Below are 20,725 nucleotides of genomic sequence, written 5' to 3' on the forward strand. Positions count from 1 at the left end.
CTGAGGGCAGAAGGAATAGACATCACTTATTTCTAGCTATCTGTGTTAACGGAAGATGGCTATAAGATAAAGTATAAACTGTCATTTCCATCCAGGGTCATCTTCCCTTCCAATTCTCACGGTGAAGTTTTTCTAATGAAAACTTCTTTGTTCAGAACTACAAGATTTAAAACATTTAGTTCAAAACATATGTGTCAACTATTTATTCTTTGCTGAGAACCTGTGTTCTGCATGGAGATACACAGATGAATAAAATTAGCTCCCATCCTTTTTGATCTTAGGCAAGTCACTTAATTTCAGTATGGATGTTTTCTTTTTATTTATAACACAATGAAATCGCACTGATTGATGCTATAGATCAGACTCCAGAAACAAACTCCCAAAATTATGTGACCATCTCCACCTTGGATTTTGGAAAAAAGTCTGAATGGGTAGAATGGATTAAAAAAAAAAAAGCCCAGAGAACAAAGTTGACATCTGAAATCCAATCATGAACCAGTGGTGATCTCATATCTTAGTGAGATTAATCTATTGTGGTTAATCTACGTGTGGCAAATTACCTATTGACTACAGTTATAATTTTTACCTGGTATACAGACTCCATATATATTAAGGCATTCTAAAGTAAATCAAATTCATACTGATTTGGATAACATGAGTAATTTATCTTTCTATAAATACATTTTGTTCTTATTCTCAGGACTAATATCCTTTATAAGGCATTATCTTCCGCTAATAGCATTAAAATTTGAGAAGTCCATGGTACATGTACCCAGCCAATGCCTCACCCAAGATTAGTCACCAGTGACTTGTAAGAATGAAATCATTTTAAATCTGTCATTTTAGTAAGTTAACTCATTATTAATTCTAAATAATGCTTACACGAGAGCTCTTAAAAAAAATAAATGGTAATCTCTTTGTTCTATTGGCTTCACAGCAAAATGAACTGACTTTAAGTATAACCAAGGCATATGACTTCGAATGCAGCTTGTAAACTTGGCTTATAGAGAATTCCAAATATCTCTAATTACCACATTCCCCTAATATCTTACATTTTGTGATGAGTACCTATTGTTCACGAAACGAAAACTTAGCACATTCCACTGTTACTAGTTAAATACAATACATTTCAAAGATACTGACAGTAAGAAAAAGAAGCACTCAGTACCGATAAAAATAAATTTCTCATTTTATCCAAATAAAGTATTATAAAATAACTTTCTTTTACTTTGAATGTCTGAATTAGAAGAAAAAAGAAAAAAAAACCTTGGTGAGCCTGGAAATTTTTAAATTTGCATTTCACAATTTCAAGAACATTCTAATGATTTAAGTAGGAGACTGCACATTAACAGTTTCATCTCCTAAAATCCGTCACATTACAACTCCATATTTTCTGATGGTTCCATTTTACCTCCTCGGGGACAGCTCTTATATTAACAAAGCCTTTTCTGAAGACGATGAACACGCGGCGGGCTCCACAACATAGAGCGGATGTTGCACAGTCAAAAGCAGTGTCTCCAGCTCCGAGTACAATCACGACTCCCCGTATCGATGGCAATGGAGAGTGACAGGCGCACATTCCTGAATGATGAAAGGAAAACCCCATTTTCAAGTAGAGAAACCATTTCTGCATGACAGCTCAAAAGATACTTGTACTCAAAGCAGTGTAAAATTGCATCTTGCAGTTTTCGAGGATGGAGTGTCACTATCAAATTATTCTGCTTCATTGAAAGACAGTTTTATTCCCATTTTAAAAATATGCTCATATATGTAATTTCATAGTCAGTACCTTTAACTTCTTTTTCCTTCTAGAAGGATAGCTACAACACATTTTGAAGAGTTTAGGTCATAACAAACGAATCAATCAATTAAAACATGCTTGGTCAAAGTCAGATACGTGTTTTTAACTTGGTGTCATTAAGCTTCTGTTTGTTAGAAGAAAAAAGTGATCATCATCTGGGTAAACATAATTCACAGCATTTCATGAAAATACTTTATTTAGATATTATTCTATAGGATTTCTAACATATAGCCCCACTATATATCATATTTTGGAAACTGAAAATTTACGCACTGAATAAATGCTTTCCATGTAACTGAAGAATTTTTAACAACTGTTTTCTTGATATAGTTAAAATGAACTTTCTCCTTTACAGTTTTTCCCTGGTTTTGTTTGTAAAATAGAGCTATAAAAGAAATATGACTTTCTAAATGTCCATTTCTCAAGGACATGTATATGGGGATTAGATGTCTATATGAAGATTCTTGTAAAAAAAAGTAAAATGAGGGTTTCTCTATGTGTTAGGTGTCACTGTGTTATCAGACTAAATAAAACTACTGACAAGCTAAATTATTTTATTTATTTATTTATTTATTTTATTTATTTATTTTATTTATTCATGATAGACATAGAAAGAGAGAGAGAGAGAGAGAGAGGCAGAGACACAGGCAGAGGGAGAAGCAGGCTCCATGCAGGGAGCCCGATGTGGGACTCGATCCCGGGACCCCAGGATCACACCCTGGGCTGAAAGCTAAATTATTATAAATGAAATTATACCATGGGAAGCATAGGCCTATAATCTCTATAAGTGTAATTATTTTACTTGGAAGAGTACATTTGGAATTACAGTGTACCTGTAATCCTCAAAAATATGTTATATGTGCTATGATCTTCCTTAGAAAGAGCTGCAAGTATAGAATCCCCTTCTCCAAGTAGGAGGAAGGTGGAGACAGTAAACATGTTTAGCTATAAACTTCTGCAGAATGATCTAATAGAGAAAGCTTCTTATCTTTTTAGCTTACAGGTTAAAAAAAGTAAGTTTATATCTTTTTACATATAATTAGATGACTCTCATCCAACCAAAGCATCGGGCTGGTTTACCTTCTGGTTGCTCCTCTTAGGTTGTATGAAGTGATATTATACACAGAGCCTACATACTAGGATCTGTCTATTAAAGTGTTTTCCTTTAACTTCATAAAATTGCTGTCTCTTTCTGCCTGCTTAGACACAAATTATGTAAGATATGTGAAAATTTATCCTATTTTAAAATTAAGGAAAAAAATATATAATGTAAGATAGTTCCTAAAATAAAGTTCCTGCTATTTAAGAACATCTTTCACTGTTTAAGACTCTCACTTTGAAGCAATTTAACATGATGTAGTATATAGACCTCTATATGAAAGAGTGAAAAAACCCTTATGATGATGTTTGATTGAAGACTGAACAAATGGTTGATCCTGGAAAACCATTACATCATACTTGTTTTTAACTTTATATTGGCATAGCAAAAATGGTTTGAGATCGGAACACTGTCCTCCTAAGTCTGGATTTAATACAAATTTATGATACATAAACAACAAAGGCAACATTAAGAATAAAAAACAATGTTATACCTGCTTTACTGCTTTTGGCTACCAGTGGCAAAAAGTCTTTGGATGTATAAAATCCATGGTTCTGCGTCAGGTCTTTGAAGATACTGTTTTTATTGGGGTCTGGCAAACCTAAATAATACAAATTTATAAAATCTTGTTAACAGAAGAAGGGATTTTTCCTACTGTGTATTTTTAAAAAGTAGAAAGCTAAGATCATTAAAATAACGTGGTTCGGGGCGGGGGAGAAATCTTATAAGCAGATCAACATAAAAATGTATATAACATTGTTACAGACCTTAGTGTATACCTTTACTATATAACTAAGCACACATCATATATCATGTATTCAAGTACACATATAGGTATACAGAAACATGGATACATACACATATATATACATACAGCGTTAAAGGGAAAATCAGGCTATATTAGTTCCTCATGTCATAAATAAAAATAAGTTTCTAGCATATTAGAGTGCTAAATATAAAAATATAAAAAAAAATCACAAAACTAAAACACCATATGGATACATATGAATCTAGTTCCTGGTTATGACAGATAATTCTAAGAAAAAAATTAAAAACTTGAAAGAATATATGTATTTTACCACAAAAAATACTTGATTAACTAGAGCAATATTTTAACTAATTAAAGATCTTTACTATATAAAGAAGTTTTTCAACTTCAGTAACATATAAGCTTCTCAATAGAAACATAAACAACAGATAACAAAATAGAGATATTGAAAAATATAAATAACTTCTAAGCACCAACATTTTAACTATATTAGTAATTTAAGAACTATAAATTAAAACAATGAGATATTATCCTGTTTATTAAGAAGTAAAGGCTTTAAGAAAATTAGACTATGTGGCAAGGTGAAGATGATACTTGTTATATTCTTGATGCAAATACACATTGGTGCTCAATTTCTAGAAAATAGTTTTGAATCTATATTAAGTAAACACTAAGACATGGAAATAAAGATTTAATGTGCAAAAATGGTCAAGACAGAGAGAGAGAATGAGGGAAAACCAAAATGTCAATAAAATGAATAGAACACAATGCAGCCATTAAAATGAATATTTAAAAAAATAACACTGGACTGTAGTCAAAATACAGTGTTAAATGAACTACTAGCAGGATACAAAACTCCATATAGTAGGACTCAAGTTTTATGAAATCTGAATGGTGATCATTTCTGGTGGTGGAACTGTGGATAGTCTATTTTTTTCATTATTTCTTTATTTTCCAAAATTTCAACAACATGCATGCACTAAGCACATAGTTAGGAAATAATTACCAAAATTCTGAAAAGAAAATGAATAGCAGACTAAATTTTTTCAAAGCATAAACAAAGCAAATCTGATAACAATCACTGCCCCCCAGCCACTCGCACTACCATAGAAGAGTAGAATTAATTCATCTCAATTCCACAAATGCAGGAGAAAGCTTATACTTCAACTTTACTTACTTCCCCAAATTCTGGGTTATCCTAGAGGTAAGATTTCATTTTATTGTTAAGTGAAGAGCAATGAGTAGTTGTTGGTGGACATCTAGAGTAATAAGAATGGCCCAAGAATGACTTTGGTACGATAAGGTAGATGTCATACGAAATCTGAAAGCTGAAGGTGTTTGTGGAATGAGTGGAAGTGTAACCAACAAAAGACTGCTGTTGTCCCTTCAAATTAAATCAAACATTTTCCTTCCCTGTACAGCATGACTTCCTCTCAAATATTTGCCCTTTGCTCATAGATTATTAGTTTAAGATCACTTGTTATTAAAAGTATTTTATTTATCTAGGAAGGTGAGGCAAGTCACTTGACTTATCTTTGGTTTGGCTTTTTTTTTTTTTTCCTTGTAAGTTTTTACTTAAATTAACTGGAATGTTAGTTAACATAGTGTGCTTTGGCTTCTTTATAAATGAAATGTGAGAAGACTGTTTCCTCATTTTCTGACATAAAGGATTACTCTTTAGGTATATTTATAACATGGAAACTATTACATAAATGTGTGGTTATCTATATAATTCTTTAGAAAGATTGGGATAGAGAAGTCACAGTTACATAAAAATAGCTGAATATGTACTTGAAGACTCTAATAACAAAACAATTTCTCTTGAAAGCTATTAAAAATGACTATAGTTTTAGCTACACCTGGTTAGTCTACCCAATACATACATATGCTACATACCAAAATTTAAATAAGGACCTGCCTCCCCTCTTATATATACCACTGTATGACAGAGATAGCATATGTTCTATAGCACTTCATTTTCCTGTAAAAAAAAAATCACACACAAGAAAAATAACCTGCAGTGCTATGAAATATCAAGGAGATATGATAAACAAAAATCTTTAAAGCAGATCAAAAACAAAGCACAGAAAATGCATGTGGCAGATAAAAGTTCCACACTTACTGTCAATCAGGTCTAAAATCCTCCCTTTACTCACTCCTAATCTGAGGTTTTTTCATTACTTGCCATGGTTAAGGCAGAGAGGGAAATTTATATCTGTGATTACTTTCTCTAAACCCATTGCTAAAATGACTTCGTGGGGTGCCTGGGTGGCTCAATTGGTTAAGAGGCTGCCTTGGGCTCAGGTCATTATCTCTGGGTCCTGGAATCAAGCCCTGTGTGTCAGTCTCCCTGCTTAGCGGAGAGTCTGCTTCCTCTCTGTCTACATCTACCTCTCCTCCTCCTCCTGCTAGTGCTCTCTCTCAAATAAATAATAATAACAATTTTAGAATAAAATAAAGAAAAATAACCTTTCTAAAGAAATCCAAGACATTCTTATCGAATACACCACTGGATCTATGGAGAAGACTTTTCCTATCCTGCAAGGACTATTTTACAAGAAAAAAGCTTCGGTAAAATTTAAATTTCATTTTTCTCACTTGGATCAAGAGATTGACAAGGACAAGTGAATTTCCTGTGCTTTTACTCCATTCTGCATTTATCCCTCTAATGAATTTAACATTTACTGGATCAGATTCTTTCTGTAGGTGTTCAAGAGGGCACTGGTTAGATGTCCTGACTTATGGATAATGGCTTTAAGGAGAGAAAAAAAAATGAGTCAGAAACTGGACAGGCTCATAATGTTATTCCTGTAGTCTATTTAGCCACACCTCAAGATACACATATTTTTAAAGTCTCAAGGTCCATTGAGCTCTTCTTGCCCGTGTGGGTGACAGGTCATCCCTTATGACCTAGGGCAGCACATCTGAAGCTCTCCTCACAGACAGTTTGGTAGTCTGGCCCAGCTGGCAAAAGTACCCTAGCATCTGCTAACCATGATGCTGTGCAGTGATTAAGAGCAGGACCTTTGTTATTAGCCAGACTTGGTGTGAGGTCTTCCTCTCCCATTTACCAGCTCTGTGATCTTGTGTGAGTGCCTGTGATTATATGTACTTAGCTAGACTATCAAACGATCTGATCAAGCACTAATCTATGTATTGTCATGAAGGCATTTTGTAAATATGGTTAACATCTATAACCAGTTGACTTTAAGTAAAGGAGATTACCTTGACAATGTGGGTAGGACACATCCAACCAGTCAGTGGAAAGGCCTTAATAATAAAGCTGAAGTTTCCCTGAGGAAGAAGAAATCCTGCCTGCAGGCCCAGCCCACAGATTTTGAATTTGCCAGCTCCCACAATTACATAAGCCAATTCCCTGAAATAAATTCTATAATATGATATATCTATATCTATATGTCTCTTAATGATTCTGCTAGGGACAACAGTTATCTTCTTTCATTGATGTGAGATTTAAAGGAATCTATCCATCTGTCTTAAGCATTGAGACTGCATAGTCAATGCTCACTAAACATTAGCTATTAATATTAAGATAGATTTATTTATTATGTAGTTATCAATTCCGTCAAATTTCACATCTTATGGCAAGGAAAGAAAAGAGTTTAAAGTATTAAGCCTTAGCAAATTTAAACAAAGTGCTACAAAAGAAAAAAAAAGAAAAATGAAGCAATCTTACGTGAAATATGAAAGATAATGAAACTTGCAAATACCCATCTATCAAAGAAGATTTCCATGAGAGTAGGTGGCATATTAATAAATAAGGTATGTGTCTCTATCAGAATGATTTCAAAATGATGCTGAAATGACTTTTTAATTCACCTTTCAGTGGGAAGAAGGAGGTTTATGAATAAAGAAGAATTGACAAAGATTTGACAAACAAAACAGCTCAGCTTAGTAGATGTACAGTGTTCTCTGTCTTTCAAGAAGGCCAGATAGTTTCTATGTTTTTCTAGAATAGTTAATGAAGTTTTTGGTGTTTCAACATGTATCTATACAAAGGAACACCACCTTATGAACTACTGCAAAAATGGGGGCACCTGGGTGGCTCAGTGGGTGGCTCTGCTTTCGGCTCAGGTCATGATCCCCGGGGTCCTGGGAGTGCATCCCGCATCAGGCTCACTTTTGGGACCCTGCTTCTCCCTCTGCCTGTGTCTCTGCCTCTCTCTGTGTGTCTCTCATGAATAAATAAATAAGATCTCAAAAAAAAAAATTGATCTCAAAAAAAGATTATTGCAAAATGATAATTTTCAGCTTCTCCTAAAATAAAAAAAAGTCTGCTTACATTATAGAAAGTCTAATTAAACATATATTGATGATTTATATTATAGTCACTGTTCTAAATGCCTAGCATATAGGTAGGTGGTTTTTATACATTCATTTAATTCTCAAAACAATTCTATGAGACAACTGACATTTTCTGCATTTTTTTTTTATTTTCTGCATTTTTTGAGACACATACAGGTTAATAAGTAACTTTGCCAACAGTCACAGAACAAATAAGTAGCAAGCAGTACCAATTTCTAACCTGGACAGTCTGGTTATACAGTCTATGTGTTAACTTCAAAATGTTGCCTTTTTCATATAAAATGTTATAATTAAGCCCTGTTTTAATGTACTGCTACTTAACAAGTGATATCTAAATCATTTAACATATATGCATTCAATGCCTCACTGTAAGGCTAATGATACACACAGCACAGAATGTGTCTGTGGCCAGGTTCCAATCTAGTGGTAGAGAAAAGATAGGCTGCTTTTCTAGGCTGTATCTTTGTTTTGTGATTATTTTCTCTAGTACAATTCCTTTTTGAATTGTTTTCCTTCTTAAGTGTATTCCTCTTGGGTATCTGCTGGTTATTTTTTCAATATTTGATATTCTTTGAAATGTGTATCTCTTCTTTGTTTCCAAAGCACCTCTCTGGAACAACAATAGAATAAATAACAGCAGTGTATATAATAAATTTCTGCACAACTTCAATGAACATTAATAGGATATTAAATATTCTGTTTCATGTCCTCATCTAGTATGTATTGAAGGAGAAAGAAAGAAGCTTTTAAGGCTGGGTTTTCACAGATATGGTAGGACATGTTTAAGAACTCCCGAGAGCTTATAATGTCCACCTGTGTTACTTCACGGGCTCACTTATTTGGTGTTAATTGAATGGAACAAGCATTCATGTGATGCCTCTCATTCTCAGTGGCATCCACTTGAATGACAGCTAAGCCGTCCTGGGAAAGACAGTGATCAGATATACCCATCACTGGAGAAAGCCTCACGAATCCCACAGACATAGAACACTGAGAGACTGTCTCAAGTTCCTGGCAAAAGACTATAGCTTACTGAAATGGGCTCACAGAAACGGGGAGAGAGCATACCAAACTCTCTACGGGTATATCAATTCTTGTTATTCCACACTAGTGTTTTTTCAGTAAGAAGATGTTAGTAAACAAATAAAATCCCACTGATTATGTCACTATTCACAAGTGGCTAAAAACAGAAAATGGAGTCTAATGGCAAATATCCTAAGTTTTTCACTTTTTCAAGTACTTTTGTACCTGAGATTTCACTTTCTTGTCACAGAAGAAAGCATGTTGTGTGCTCACAGTCCTCATTCCCTAAGCCTACTTTGGGAAACAATGCTACAGGAGGAAGAACATTGAAATGTGAGATTACACATGGATTCATTAAACAAACCCTAACCGAAGCTATCTACCTCAGCCTATCTACCACAGCCATCCATGCATGTCCTTGTAAAAGAAATGTGCCTGTGTAAACTTTGCTTTTCTTTATTTTGGTTACTAGACCTTTTAAAAAATCTTAATGTCAACTGACTTCTGTCATTATTGTTAAACAGAGTATATGAGTAAGAACAAAACCTCCTAAAGTCAGACTTTCTGCATTAAAATTCTAGTTTTAGCACTTACTAGCTATCATGACCTTGGGCCAGTAAATTACTCTTTCTGAGCAACAGAGACCTCATCATATGATTGTTAGGAGAATAAAATGAATACAAATGGGAAGCTCTTTGCACAGATATGAAAGGTTTCCTTTTATTTGCATTTTCTCCCTTAAAAAAGCCTTTGTTTGATATGATAAAATGATACATTTGGATAGATGTAAATTAAATGTTCATCTAATCCATGATATGCACAATTAATATTATTACAGATTTAAGTGGTCAATGTTGGGGAGATTGATATCAGAGTCCACAAAACTTAGCAACCTTGGCTAGAATAAAAGACTCTGGCCAAACCAGGGTATTCTGACCTCATTCATTGTACAGATTACAATGGACTCAAACCACATGTGTTTCAAGATCAGGAAAGTAGCAAGATTAAGACCCTCTAATGTTTAACTTGGCATTCAAATAGGAGTTTAGAGTAACATCATGACTCCAAGAGCACTGACCTAGGAGTCTGAAGAACTGGGTTCTAGTTTCACTATTTCTCCTTTCTAGCTGTACTCAGATAAAATTACTTAATACTATGGTCCTCAAATTCCTTGGTTTTAGAATGAAAATAACTCTCCCTAACGTATAGAGTTGTTCTGAAAATTAGAAAAGTGCACATAAAGCACTCTGGTCAATCTAAAACACCATTGAAATGTAGTTATTATTACTATCTTGGGTAAAGTATAAAAACCATGGGAAACAAAGCCTCACATGATAAAAAGATTCACAGTAAATACTTCCAAAACAGAAGCTATTGCAATTAATCATAAAAAGACACTTAAGTAGTTATATGTAAGATATGTGAATATAGGAATAAAATAATAAATATACGTATTTATGGATGCACCTATGTATCTAGATGTGTTTCTATACCTATTAGAAAAGGTGAACTACTCTTATATCAAGCCCAAACTGTTCAGATTACAACATAGAAGTAAAATACGCCTTTCAAGGACCTAAGTATTTCAGAATTCCAAAATGGATTATAAAGGTTTTCATCTGCACTTAAAAATCACTTATATGATTCAAAGGATTTATATCTTATTTCCAAGGGACAACAGTGCCATATGGGTTATCATTCTAGATCTATATATTGACTAGAAAGAGAACAGATCAATGATGCCCTATTGTGCTTCTTTTCTCAATAAAACTCCCTATCTTTTCCCCAACGCCCCACTGTAAATACGTTTAGTTCAGACTGAACTCAGAAAGAATGGAGTGATTCAATATAACACATATGAAATCAGATCACCATGCATCACAATAGTGTTCATTTCATTGATTTTTCAAATCCCCATTAAACATCTGTTTCATGTAACTGCTGTCTAGTTTCTCTCTCAATGTGACCACATGCCTTAATCGTGTGTATCACACAATCGGTTAGAGCATAACAAGATGAAGACTTTAGAAAAATGTTATGAATGAAGTCACCATCTCAAATCATATTTTTTCCCATTACATATGGTATTTTTCTATACAGACACATGTAACAGATAATGAAATCCAGAAGCAAGAGAAGTACTAAGTGTCCATACAATTTTGAAAATCTGATAGATGCAGAATTAAGGTCTTCTTTTGTATTAAGTCATTAAACAGTAAATTTTAAAAAGCCTCAGAGAAGAGAAGGAAATAACCAAAGATGATACTTCCTACAGTGTTGTTACAGATGTACTTTAGTTCTTTTTTATGACTTCATGTAGAAGATATACACAAATTTTATCACACCAATGAGATCAATTCCTATAACTTTGTATTAGAACTGAATACCGAGCTCCAACTCCAAGTAGTATGTACGAGTGAAAAACAATATAAATATATTAAGAAAGCAATGTATTCACAAGTGAAATAATATGAAATAAACTGATTCTAAGTAGTTAAAAGTTTTCTAGAGAACTTATAACTTATCATAAAATATCCAGCAGTTCCATATAACAAAATGAGATGATGGTTCATTGTGCATTTTGGTCTCCAATGTTTTGTTCCCTTTATACATTTGGAATAAAATAGAGGACAGAGATTATTTTAATTGATAAAATAATGCCCAAGAATTCAAAAATGGACAAAATATCCTTGAATGTATTTTACATTCTTGACAAATAATTCCTTATACTCAGGATCCATCTTATTTTTCTTTTTATATAAAAGGATATATGAAAGAACCAAACCAACAAATTACTGTACCAAAAAAAAAAGATTAAGTATTTTTCTTTACACTTTTGTAATATTAAAATTTTCTTATAATTAGCCAAAGTTACTTTAGTAATTAAATTTTAATTTTAATAGAAACATAAGATCTCGTTAAAATCTCTCTTCTAGAAAAGATATATTAGTGCAATTTCCTATTTCTGTCACAAAACTCTTCCTAGCACTTTGATTTTTGGTAATATTTATTAAAGCTTTATCTCTTGGACCTCTTTCTCTTCATTCCCCTCTCTGCTCTTTTCTCTGTTTCCAACTCTCATTTGGCTTTTGCTATAAAACAATTTCCTTAAATTTTAATCTTCACATCACGAAGTAAGGGTAAGCAAAAAAAACCTCAAACAATATGCCTCAGGCAAAGGTTTTTTTCCTTAATGATTGGAATTCTTAGATGTGTTAGGAAATTACTATTTAGGACTATGTAAGTATACTATATTCCAAAGTAAAGAAATCATTAATAATAAAATACTAAAAAGGAACAGTTATATTACAAAATAAATCTACCAGGCTTACAAAGAAAACAAATTTGCAACAGCCACCTGCTGTGGAGATGAGGCAGTAATCTCAACAGCAGGAAATAAAAGGGAAGAGAGGAGAAAAATACAAAAGCACAGACATTAAAAAAGTAATTAAAACACTTATCTCCATCGACATACATAACGAAAAAAAAACCCTCAACCAACCACCTAAAAACATACTCTATTGAACTGCACAGCAGGAAATAGCATTAAAGCTGCCACCATAAACACACATTCTGTAGAAGGGAGAAGACCCCTTTAAAAATGTAATCTCAAAAGTATCACTAATGTGTTAATCACCAGTAAAGGTACCATACATTCATTGCATTGTATTAGTTACTTTCTCAAAGGTATTTATAAAAATTGTACTTTAATATTTTTTTATTCAAATAAATTCTTAGATACAAGCACTGGTAGCCTTTTCATTTGTAATTGTTTTAGAGAATTTACAACTATATTGTGAGGCCAAGGTATTCTGTATCAAAAACTTTAATAATTTTTAACATAACATGCGTTTGGGTGATATAGTTAAACTGTTTCCTTTAAAGCCAAACGGATCCTTGCTATATTACTGGAATAAAATAAGGTGAAACATAATGCAAGAGCCAGGGTCATGGATTAAAACTGAAATGAAAGCTAAGAATCATTTTGAGTTACCCAAGGATGCTCTGGCCTTCAGAACTCTACAAAGTGAAACAATGCAAGCCTGAGGAAGCAAGTGGCAGGCTTTAAAATAAAGATCACGCACTAACTGTGCTTGGTGACTCTCTCAGCTGCTGGAACTTGGTTTCTGTGTCTGTGTGATTCTCCCCAGGCATGTCTGCGAAACAATGGAGAGCTGCTTGCTTCCAAATCAGAAGACCTCCAACAGATTCCTGACTCTCTTACTTATCAGTTATTAGGTATAAGTTTATCTCCAAGTCATTAAACCTCAGCTTATCTCTAAAATGAGAAGAGTTACAAAAATGTATTTTTTTATAAAACTGTGATGCAGACAAGTAAGCATAATATACTCTATATTGTTGAAATAATTTTACAAGTTACAAGAAAATGCAAATTAACATCATAGATATTTATTATACTCCTATGATAATTCTTTTATCTTGCAATGATACACCTCAGAGTCATTTCACTTTATGCTTTTCCACTTATACATAAGCAATACATTTCTGTGCAAATTTATCTTACTCTGAATCACTACTATAATTCTGTAAATTTTACAAGAAAACACCTATCTCAATACATTTTTTTCAAGAAATCTGCATGATGTAGAAAAAGTTTAATTTATTTCCATCCTTAATTATACATGTTTATTTAGTCTTCCTAACATGTTGCTGAGTAAGAGTCTCAAAATTAGAATACTTTTCTAGGAATTCAGGAAATTCCCTGAAGTAATTGCTCTCCAAAAGACATTTTTTAAAAAGATTTTATTTATTTATTTGACAGAGAGTGAGCTAGAGAGCACAAGCAGGGACAGAGGCAGAGGGAGAAGCAGACTCCCCGCTGAGCATTGGGCTTAATCCCAGGACTCCAAGATCGTGATCTGAGCCAAAGGCAGATGCTTCACTGACTAAGTCACCCAGGTGACCCTCCAAAAGACATTCTTGATGGATAGAAATGGTCAACCATTTCAGAAACATGTGATTGACCTTGACCTTCAGTTTGTTCATCTACACAAATAGGGAGATAATCTAAAAATGGAGTTCCGAACATTGCCTGAGTTTCTCAAGAAAACCAAGGCTATCAAAAAAGTACATTTTTGCATATGTATTATAGGGGAAGAAGAATTTTTCCTTTAACTGCCTAGGTTTCTTCTAACTCTTCTATTCACCAATTTGACATAAAACAGATTAACAGGAGGAAAACAAACTTAATCACATACACACAGGAGCCCCCTCAGGAATGTGAAACCCACAGGAAGTCAGGCTTATATGCCATCCTGAATTAACTAAAGAAATAGGGGTCTGAGACTCTGAAGGAGAGAAAGATAATTTTGTAGGAAGATGGGAAGAACAAATGTTTGGTAAACAAATGTTTGCTATAGCCTATAACACAGAAACAATGGGACACAGAGAGGAATTTGACCTCCAAGTCCTGCTGAGCAGCACCCCTGCCCCAAAAGACAGCTAGAACATATTTTTTGTAGTTATCTCTAGTGATAATTCTTTTCTTTGGATTAGGCCCTCTAATTATTTTTATGTAGTTAGGTAGGAAGTAAAAGCTGTTCTAGAGTTTTTTGGGCCTTGACCGATACCAGCTCAAAGTAATCCACATGCTAAAGCGACACATTTTGGGGAGGCCCATTCTGAGCCCCTTCAATATCATTTAACTGTGTATGTGTACAGAGGGTCTATACCTTTCATTACATTCTCTAAGTGACTCAAAAATGGTTAAAGAATCACATTCACCAAGATTAAATCAATTACTATTTATCCAAGTGCCATTCCAAATGCCCAGCATGTGCCTGTAAATGCCAAAATGCAATGTAATTATCCACACTTGACAATGACTACACACCATGAATAAATTCCATTGTATACAAGAATTTGTAAGTATGTTAGGCCTGATGTAAGAGAAAGTAATGGTTTTGATGTTAAAGATAACTCTGTTCACATAATTACTCCTTTATGTATTAGCTATGTAACCTTGCATAATCATAGTTACTTTAAGTCTCAATTTCCTTATCTATAAAATCTGCTTTATGGGGAGATATTTATTGAGCGCATACTATGCTAGCTAACATACAAGGTGCTAGTGATACATAGATGAACAGTTTCCAATCTAGTGGGAGAAGAACATGTAATCAGAAACTTAGAATAAAGCAAAATAAGCACTATGGTAGAGGGATACATAGGTAAGTAAACAGGAACACATATAAAGCATATTTCACCTAGACTAGAGACAAGGATGCTCTAGCTGAGTCTTGAAATATGAACATTTCCAGCAGTTTAAAAAAAAAAAAAAAAAAAAAAAGGGCAACCCCTGTGGCTCAGTGGTTTAGCGCCGCCTTCAGCCCAGGGCTGGACCCTGGAGACCCGGCATCGAGTCCCATGTCCCGCTCCCTGCATGGAGCCTGCTTCTCCCTCTGCCTGTGTCTCTGTCTCTGTCTCATGAATAAATGGATAAAATCTTAAAAAAAAAAAAAAAAAAGGCAATGATGAGTGGCATTTACAAAGGTATAAAGGGGTAAGACTTCCATCTGACTGGACTAGGGTTTAGGGGAACAGATAGGAGGGGACAGGGAATAGCAAAATTTAAAATCTGACAAATAGGAAAATACCAGACCATGAAGGATCATGCAAATCACACCAATGAATCTGGATTTTATGTTGAGAAAATACTGCAGGAAATTATATAATCAGCTTTGAATATCAAGAAGGACAAACTGGTAGCAGTGTGTACAACTGAAAGGCAGTTGAGAGTGATAGGAGTAGATCATGTAAGGGTATGCTGCAAAACTCCAAATAAGAAAGGAATGTTTACTTTATACTTCTCAACCTGGATTACTAGTTACCTCCATTAGCATGGCATTGCAGGGAGGGTCAACAGCCTTACACAGTGGTGTAGAAACATAGCTTACCCTCCCAGAGCAAGAATTTCACTCAAAGATAAGCAATTTAAATTATGGTGTTTTTATTAGGTCATATATGGAGAGAATGAGGAATGAAATGCAAATTTTGAATGAAATTTTAATACTTCAAAGAAATTCTCTATATGGCCTTTGAAACTGTGACTCTGGCATTCCCTTGAGGTATGCTTTTACTCTCTTCTCCTATTATAGTAATTTTAATGGGAAAAGAAGAAGACTTACACTGAAATACTGACAGTGGGGATACAGGAGAATAAAAACAGACCCCATCGATATTTAGGAGTTAATTTCAAATAATTTGGTCCCAGTAGTTATACAGAATAGAAGGAAAGACAAGGCAAAAGTTAGGCCTAATTTTCTGTTTTGATGGTACCTCAAGAGCGGTGTGCTTGACTAATCCAGTACAATGGAGGAGGAACAAGTCTTAGGGGAACAATGTTGTTCCATTTGGATGTATGTAATGGAGTGTGGGGCATCAAAGAGAGTGGTTCTCTAGATAATAAACAGGTAAAAATTCATGCCTGAAGCTCATGAGAGAAATCCAGTCTGGACAAATAGATTTGAAAATTATGATAAAAAAAGATTGTACTAGAAGTCATGAATGCTAATAAGCTAATCCTATAGTGAGTGTATATAGTAAACAGAAAAGAGGGTTAAGAGTAGAGCACTAGATAACACACCAATATTTAAAGAAGGAAAGAGGAAGAAGAACTCAAATAGATTGAGGATAGATTAAGTCAAGTGAGAGGTGCAGTAGAAAGTGGTATACTGGAAGCCAGGATAAGAGAGGTTTGAGTTCAAACTTCCCTGTCTATAGAATACACATATTTTTTTAAAAATTATCTAGTACAATAATATGTACACTACAAAGCACAAAGAAACAGGTGCTCAAAAGAGTAATTTTTCATTTTAGGACTCATCCTTGAATTTTAAGTAAAACACAAGACCACTGACCTACAATTTTAGAAATAATATACCTAAAGGAGATTTACTGAGAGAGAGTATAAAATAGAACAAAAACAACAAAATACAAACACATAAATTTCAACTCTAAGAATAAATTTAATTAAATGAGGCAAATCAGAAGAGGCAACAGGATAAACCCTACGCTGATACCCACACTGCAAAGTATTCTAATGGTAATGTAGCCAAAATACAGAAAGATTTTGCTAGAGGAGGACTAGACTACATGCCCTTCCAGGAATCAGTGTTAATGGAGAATATATTCACAATAGAATGTTTTCAAAAAGAAAGAATTAGTCAATAATGACAGCTCCATGTTAATTAAGTTGGTGTGTGGGTAATATAAAATGGATATAACTTGGCTTATATAATATACATTTGATTAAAACCAATTTTTAGAAGGGCTGCTCTGAAAACTGAAGCTTTGAATTAGGGAAGTGTTGTTCCACCTCTACTGGGTTTGGAAATTCTGCAAAAGGGCACATTCTTGTGTGGTTCACGCTGCAACAAATTTTCTGACCTCTGAAGCAAAACCAAATACTCCCAGGCAGATGAAATGCATGGCCAAAGTAGGAATACCTAGGTTTGTTCTCAGTTCTCTCACCTACTGGCTATGTGATTAGCAAATTAGCCTACTTCCCCATGCCTTATTTTCCTCTTCTGTAAAATTAAGATTTTAGCACCACCTCCCTTGAGCTGAGGTCTTTTGAATCATGAAGTATTATACAGACATGAGAAATTTAGTTAATAATAATTGAAATTACTTTCATTATAATTGGAGCCCTTTATATAGGCAAATGGTCTCATCTTTTTTCCTACTACTAGATGAAGATATTATAGTAACAGTAGATGGTGGATTAATCAGGAAGATCAAACTGAGATTCTTTTTGCTCTTTGGAAACTATTTAAATTCCCTATGAACTATAAACAAATTCAAAAATTAAATTATACTCAAAAACACCTGTACCACTCTAACTATAGTGTAAAGAGTACATATCTTAACAATATCAATAAAAATCTTACACTTTCAAAAATCAACAAAAAATTGGAGTGCCTGGGTGGCTCAGTTGGTTAAGCGTCTGACTATTGGTCTCAGCTGGGGTCTTAATCTCAGGGTGGTAGTTTGAGCTCCGTGTTGGGCTCCATGCTGGGTGTGGAGCCTATTAAAAAAAAAAAATCAACAAAAAAATTAACTAATTCTATCCTAAACACCTTTAGTTTAATGACAGCAGTCTCTCTCTTTCTCTTTCTCTCTCTCTATATATATAAAGTATGTGTATATATATATATATATAGTATATATATACACCACATGTATATATCACATATATATATAAATATGATACATGTGATATATATATCACATATAATATATATTTCAGTTTCTGAACTATGATTTCTATCCTAATATATGGTTTTAGAGCCATTTCTTATAATTACAAATATTTTCATTTTTAAAAGTAATATTTTAATAAGTTGTTTGAGTTCTTCTTCTAGAGCATGGTGTATGTAAAGACAATATCAATAATTTAATCTAGTCCAATAAGTTTTACATTGTAGCTCCAATGGACTCTTTTATAACCCTAACTGCTATCTTGCCAATGTGTTCTATAGATTATGAAGAAAAAGAGAGAAAATGTGTTTTAGAAAATCTTTCTACCACCAACTGTCTTAAGTGCAGGCTCAGTAATAATATTTTAAGAGTTTATACTTGTAGAGTGTTTTATTAAAAATACTTCTTGTATATTTGAGCCCCATGGAAACTCTATCAGCTAGACACCTTTATGACCATTTAAAGATGAGCAAACTGAGGTTGAAGGCAGTAAAATAAGTTTTCTAAAATCTCATAACTAGTAAGTGTTCAAGCCAAATTCAATTTAATAAAAACTCTTTAAAAATAGTGTTTCTTCCACCATTACATAAAATATATATTCAGGCTAGCATATAATCTTATTAGAGAAAAATAAAAGAAGCTTGAACCTAGTCTTTGAAAATTTAGTTTTCAATGATCTGTGGCACCTTAAATTTTCTGAATGTTAATACAGTAGTTTTATTCACCAGAAAGAAAAAAAAAAGGCTTTAAAGATTAGTAGGTAATTATTCACATATCATCCCACCTACACTACAGTTTCAAATGATTTTAGGTAAACTATGCCTACTTAAATTTAAATGATGTCTTGTAAAAGGATCTTCTAAGCACTATTCATTTGTTTGAAGCACAGATCTACAATGACAAACCTATCATCAATTCATTTTGGTGAAAGGGTAATAATTAAAGTGTTATTTTCCTTCTTCCATTGCAAGTCATTTGACCTATGTTAAATCAACTATCAAATTTTCATTCATTATTTCTACGTGAAGGACTTTGCCAGCTCAAAAAGTATAAATCTTCATTTGTCAAACTTAAACTATACCTGTCCCAGTTGCTATCAGGGCTCATAGCTCTTATCCCTTAAAAATAGCAAAATATTGTCAAGTCACACAACCTCCCCACAGCCTCAGATGACCCCTGAAATCAATAATATTTGTAACTTGTAAGTGCATGGTTAAGGAGAACAGAAGGCAAGTGCTGTCCTCGTTAACCACATTGAGCTGTGATACTACAGCTGACTCCCTTGTGTGGCCTGTGATCAATTTTAATCTCCTGACCAAGAATAAAAGAATGCAGACTCCTGATTCTGGATTCATCTTGAAAGGAGATTATAGATTTGTATGTCTGCAGTGGGAATGAAAGATTTAATTCAACTGGCATTCCAGGAAAGAATACATCTAAACTATCATTCCTCTTCATTACCCTCACTGCTTTCAGGGTCCTCTATTGACAGAACTAAATACTGAAAAATGTGTATACAATGGGTTAAAAAGCAAAGCTATCTTTGTGGGCATATGATCAACTAACTACAAGAAAGACACACCACAGTGGTTTGTTTTACTGCTACAGGATATGAAGTGAAGTTACCTTTTCCATCTCAAATTTCTTTATAAAGATTTAATTTTGTGCCCAGTATGTTCACGTGAAAACCTTTATTTTTAAGCAATAAAAGAATGCATTGCTTTCTAAAATAATGATTAGTTGTTTCCAAGCATATATCCAGGTTCACTGGCACATTTGGGGGGATTTAAAATGCAAATTGACTCTGATGTAAAAAAGAGAAAATACACCAGTTTAATATTAGTTTTACATCTCAATCTATATTATGCTTATCTTCCTCCCCTCTCCCTCCCTCATTCTCCCTCTCTTTCTGTATGTATACGATGTGTATATATACATATAAATATATATGACAATCATTTATACATACATGCAGATATACTGTTTTTTTCTTTAAAGATAAAAAAAAGATATTTTGTTGTTAAAAGTAGAATGAATATAAGGTGTTTTAGGGATTTAAAGAGACAATCCATGTAACTATAATTTGAAAATTTCATAATTACTATAAAATAGGAAATAGGTTTTTCAGTACATCAGTAAAACTTCCCACTCCACATCATCACCATCATCTTGTAGCAGTTTTTGAGCATTCACAACGCAACATGTATAGTGATAGATTAAAAAAAAAAAAATGGTGGTCAAGTCATGGACTCCAGAGCCACAGCCTAAATTCCTGACTGCTATTTTCTAGCTGTATGATCTTGAGCACATTAATTAACCACCTTTTCCACAGGCCCCTCATGTATAAGACAGACATAAGATAATTAATAGCACTGAGCTTATTGGGGCTTTTGTAGGGAGTAAATGAGAGAATATAGGAAAGCATAGAAATGTTTATGGTACTTAATCGGCACTAAATAGGTGTCAGCTATAGTAAAATGTATTGTAC

General features: G+C 33.7%; 1 protein-coding gene across 4 annotated transcripts in view; it reads right to left on the bottom strand.

The window, feature by feature from the left end:
• DPYD (dihydropyrimidine dehydrogenase) overlaps positions 1-20,725 on the bottom strand; it is a 790,677-nt gene that overhangs the window by 446,622 nt on the left and 323,330 nt on the right. For all 4 annotated transcript variants that reach the window (XM_072834642.1, XM_072834646.1, XM_072834643.1 and 1 more), the window contains 2 exons: positions 3,394-3,501; positions 1,412-1,581 (listed from right to left, as the gene is read on the bottom strand). In XM_072834642.1, coding sequence (XP_072690743.1) covers positions 1,412-1,581; positions 3,394-3,501 — 278 coding nt within the window. The remainder of the gene's footprint in view (positions 1-1,411; positions 1,582-3,393; positions 3,502-20,725) is intronic.

The sequence above is a fragment of the Canis lupus genome, chromosome 8 (genome assembly GCF_048164855.1).
Source record: "Canis lupus baileyi chromosome 8, mCanLup2.hap1, whole genome shotgun sequence".
Lineage (NCBI taxonomy): Eukaryota > Metazoa > Chordata > Mammalia > Carnivora > Canidae > Canis > Canis lupus.